The sequence below is a fragment of the Sphaeroforma arctica genome (assembly GCF_001186125.1).
Source record: "Sphaeroforma arctica JP610 unplaced genomic scaffold supercont1.363, whole genome shotgun sequence".
NCBI classification, from domain to species: domain Eukaryota; class Ichthyosporea; order Ichthyophonida; genus Sphaeroforma; species Sphaeroforma arctica.
In genome coordinates this window covers 77,497-82,573 of record NW_014040195.1, presented here as the reverse complement: position 1 = coordinate 82,573, position 5,077 = coordinate 77,497, and the positions used below count along the sequence as shown (strand labels likewise).

General features: G+C 42.3%; 1 protein-coding gene across 1 annotated transcript; it reads right to left on the bottom strand.

The window, feature by feature from the left end:
* Positions 1-670: 670 nt before the first annotated feature.
* On the bottom strand, positions 671-4,906 carry SARC_05603 (hypothetical protein; the record flags this gene model as incomplete). Its single annotated transcript, XM_014300541.1, has 5 exons — positions 4,795-4,906; positions 4,717-4,741; positions 2,616-2,779; positions 1,392-1,477; positions 671-777 (listed from the first exon to the last, which is right to left on the bottom strand). Coding segments are annotated over exons 1-5 (471 nt in total), but the record flags the coding sequence as incomplete, so codon positions are not given.
* Positions 4,907-5,077: the final 171 nt, after the last annotated feature.

The following is a 5,077-nucleotide window of genomic DNA, read 5'->3' as shown; positions in this document are numbered from 1 at the left end:
TGTGTGTGTGTGTGTGGTGTGTTGTGTGTGTGTGTGTGTGTGTGTGTGTGTGTGTGTGTNTGTAGTGTAGTAGTATATATATATATATATATATATATATATATATATATATATATATATATATATATATATATATATATATATATATATATATACATATATATATATTTATCGATAGAAGCATACATACATACATACATATATAGTAGAGATGCACATGACATACCCATCAGTGTGTGCCCATGCTGGCACTCGTACAGGCCGATCAGCTGCCACAGTCACCGATGTTGCGTTGATGAGTTGTATATACCCAGAGACTAACCCATACACACCCGAGTGAGTGCCCACAGACACCAAGTCTCCAGTCGAGAAACCCAGATGAGTTAAGGCCCGTGCGGTCTGCGGGCCAACAGATATGGACAGATTGACATTTGAGTGTAAACCTCTCAGACCGCTATCTGCATGCGCGCATATGTACATATGCTATACACCCGCGTGCGCATGTGCATGCATACAAAAACCCTAAAACCCTAAATTCTGAAGCATATCATACATATGCATACATTGACGACAACTTTTCTGACGGGAGGAGAAGGCGACACTACGTAGTATTGGAACAGGTATTGAGACTGAGACTGAGACTGAAATTGACACTGACACTGGCACGCACCTGCAGTTCCGGATGGGAGGCATGGCGCGTAAAGGTGTAAGTGAAGCACTCGCCCACTGAAAAGCTGCGCAAGGCCACCATGTTGTCAATCTGCTTCTTCAGCTGGCCTGTTGGTTGGTTCATTTGTTCGTTCACTTGTTTGTTTGTTTGTTCACTTGCTTGTTTGTTTTTTGTTTGTTCGTTCACTTGCTTGTTTGTTTGCTTGTTTGCTCGTTCACTTGTTTATTTGTTTGTTTGTTTGTTTGTTCGTTCATTTGTTTGTTTGTTTGTTTTGTTTGTTTGTTTGTTTGTTTACTTGTTTGTTCGTTCACTTGTTTGTTTGTTTGTTTGTTTGTTTGTTGGTTGGTTGGTTGGTTGGTTGGTTGGTTGGTCGGTTGGTTGGTTTATGTGTGCGATGGGTCTCAGTCAAGATTTCACTTCATTGGCCATAGTACAGAAGTCTGCGCCAAGTGCCCTCAATTGACCAAAACACGCACAACTATACGCAGGCACGAGTGAGTGTTGTCGGTATAAGAACGTTCGAGAAATTCGTAGAAGCAAAGCTCAGCCTACGACTCTCACTCTCAATACGACTGTGGTACTACGCCTGGTTACAGCACACCATCAAACTCCACTAGATAAAACCCCTAACCATAAAGTAACACATACAGGTAAGGAACCATATATATATTAACAGTACAAGTAAACTGTATCCGTTAATAGCTCCCGTGTTTGTACGTACTATCCACAGTCAGTTGCAGGTGACTGATGCATCGGCGTGCGCGTTCTCTTTTGTAGGCGTCCATGCTCCAGGTCTCCTTCTGTTTCCTATAGTGGTAGAAAACGAGGGGAATGGCATGTATGTGTGTGTGTGTACGTTTTAGAAGTATATCCTGTATGTCTGATTCTATGCTCACGTAGTATAGGGGCGCATGCATGTGTGTGTGTGTTTTAAATTATATGATATATGTCTTAGGTACATGTGTACGCGTGTGTGTGTATGTTTTAGAGTTGTGATGTATGTCTGAGGTACATGTGTGTGTGTGTGTGTGTGTGTGTGTGTGTGTGTTTTAAAGTATATGATGTATGTCTGAGGCACATATGTCTGATCCTATGCTCACGTGTCAGTCGGTTCGTAATCCGCAGTCTAGATCAACCATGGTTGCTGTCTGGGGCTATTCATGGTGCCACTGATGATATACGGTAGCATTCACACAGACATTGTACATAAGACCCATATACAATACTAATCTGCTATATGGTAACTGCATACTCCCAGATGCTCATATGTAGGTACCCCGTTGAAGAGCATGGTATATATGACTGATAACCTCTATACGTACATACAGACATAAATATATATGTATGGACGTACGTACGCAGGTACATATATATATACAATACATATATATATATACATGTATACATATATGCATACATGTATACATACATACATACATACATACATACATACATACATACATACATACATACATACATACATACATACAGACAGACATACAACATATGTATATACATACATACATTTAATACATACATACATAAATACATACATACGTACATACATCCATACATACATCCATACATACATACAAATACATACATACATGTATACATACATACACGCATAAAGCCAGGCCTGGTGAAGTATTGAGCAGCACAGCCCAATCATAATATCATTACCATAAACGTCATAGATCGCCACTGCTAGGAATAAACAACGGACAACCACTGACGCTGACAGGTGCGTGCAAGGTGTGTCGTATTGACAGCGTGCAACTCTCAGGAATTGAGTTCAGGTCAAACCAGGTATGCACTCAAGTCAGGATAAGGATGGCCGGTGAAGGGTGCACCAGTCAGAAAAGGGACCGGTCCTGTCCTCATCACCAGGGCCACAGCCCAGGAGACAAAGTGTATGCTGCGTAACTACCCACACAGGACCTACCCGGATATGGATCTGGATTCGAGATCGATGAGATTGACCCATCTGGCTATGAAGGTCTTGTGCGCGTCTGTCAGGTGCCCCGTCAGTGTGTCAAACAGCCCCTCGGGATAGCCAGTGCTCACTCCATCGCCTCCTTCGCATGTAGCGTTGTGCTGGATGCAAGTCTGTGTAGTAAGAGGTACGATGGTATGGTTAGTCACGTACGTATATCACATGAGGTGTGTGTGTTCTATGGGTGTGTGTGGGACTGGATGCGAATCTGGCGATGGTATGGTCAATCACATACGTATACTACAGCAGGTGTACGTGTTTCAGGGATGTGTGTGTGCCGGTATATATCTACGCTTCATGTGCACACTCGGGACATGCACTAGCCATTGACATTGATGGTACACGCGTATAGAGATACCAACAGTACTGGCACCTTAACGGTCGGCATTGTGCGATTCTACTAGCTCTGTTCTGGATCGTGGTTAGCCATAGACTATGGTTAGCCAGTAATGTGTGTTAGTACTGTGTGTTAGTACTGTGTTTTAGTACAGTGTGTTAGTATTGAGTGTTAGTACTGTGTGTTAGTACTGTGTGTTAGTACTGTGTGTTAGTACTGTGTGTTAGTACTGTGTGTTAGTACTGTGTGTTAGTACTGAGTGTTAGTACTGTGTGTTAGTACTGTGTGTTAGTACTGTGTGTTAGTACTGTGTGTTAGTACTGTGTGTTAGTACTGAGTGTTCATCAGAAGAAGCGCAAGGTCGCAAGCGTATGGCAAAGAGGACTTTGTATGTGAATTAGTACAGCACTTATTTAAATTTGTACACATGAGCCAGGAATGAGAGTAGGTGCCAGGGTTTAGCGTTTAGGGTTTAGCGTTTAGGATACTGATATACACGCAAACATACACACCCACGTGTACGAATACAGTAGAATGTATATCTGAGGGGAGAACAGCCCCCGCGCATACATTAGCCTCGTGTGGAACCACGTGTTTTGGTACTGGCTTTTCGTTTGATTGCGAGAGTCGTTAGGTTTTTAGGGTTTTTGTATCGGGTCGAAGGACCGCTAGGCATAGGCAGTGTGTGCAATGTACTATATAGTTAAGACAGAAACTGACGTGGTCAGACCACTGACAACCACTGCAGCTTATACTGTGAGGCGGCTCTGGCATGCATAATATGGGTACGAGTATACGTGATGGATGGTATATCAATTCAACACTCAGAACATGCCAATCTATATATAGAACACCGCATACTTTGACTACGAAGAATCAAACCACCTCTATCTAAATACAGAACACTATATACTTTGATTTGGAAGCAGCCTTTACACGTGTACTCGTCGCGTGACACTGCTGGCAGAGCAAATGGATTGACCATGGCTCTCGAGAGATTGTTTCTTGCGATTAGAAGTGACCGGATTTCGTATCTGCAGAACATCACAAAGGCCGCATGATCGTTACGGGTATGTAAGTATGTGACAAATCGGTATAGTATAAACCAATCGCTGGCTATAAATAAGAAATGAATATCCGGAAGTATCGCTGATCTCTCGAAAGTCGACTTCCTTTCACATAGAATATAATACTACCTGTCTCCTCTCTCAGTCCGCCTGTCCCACAAACGAAACGGGACACCCGCGGAGTTGAAAGAACATCAGTAAGATAGATGCTCAGCACTCCCACACACGCACATATGTGTGGTCACACTGCACACATAGACTACATGGTGGTGTGTGGTGTGACTCCGTTTTATCACTTGACACTGCACACACAGACTACATGGTGGTGTGTGGTGTGACTCCGTTTTATCATATGACACTGCGACAAGTACGACAGGTGAATGCTGGTAAACAAACGCTATGATACCAATGCAACTGCAGAAAACGAGTAACATATTTATATCAAATACTCTGAGAGCTGGTGGTACTTATGTCCTTGGCGAAAGGTACACATAGAGAAAGGTTGTAGATACATACTTTGAGGGTGTTATGTAGGTACATACTTTGAGGGTGATACGTAGGTACATACTTTGAGGGTGTTATGTAGGTACAAACTTTGAGGGTGTTACGTAGGTACATACTTTGAGGGTGATATGTAGGTACATACTTTGAGAGTCTTACGTCGGTACATGCTTTGAGGGTGTTATGTAGGTACATACTTTGAGGGTGTTACGTAGGTACATACTTTGAGGGTGTTACGCCCACCATGCCGTCCTTGTTGAGGTAGCAGAGCAGCCCTTGACCCACATCACGACGGTATCTGTCAGACATCATCAGAGTGTACAGAATCACCTGTGGCATATGATAGCAGCCCAGAATATGTTACCACATATGCGGGTTATAAACGATCCCACAAGAATTACAATCCTGTCCTCTCCAGACAGATAAAACACCTTTATTAAATATATATATATATATATATATATACATATATATATACATATACATATATATATATATATATATGT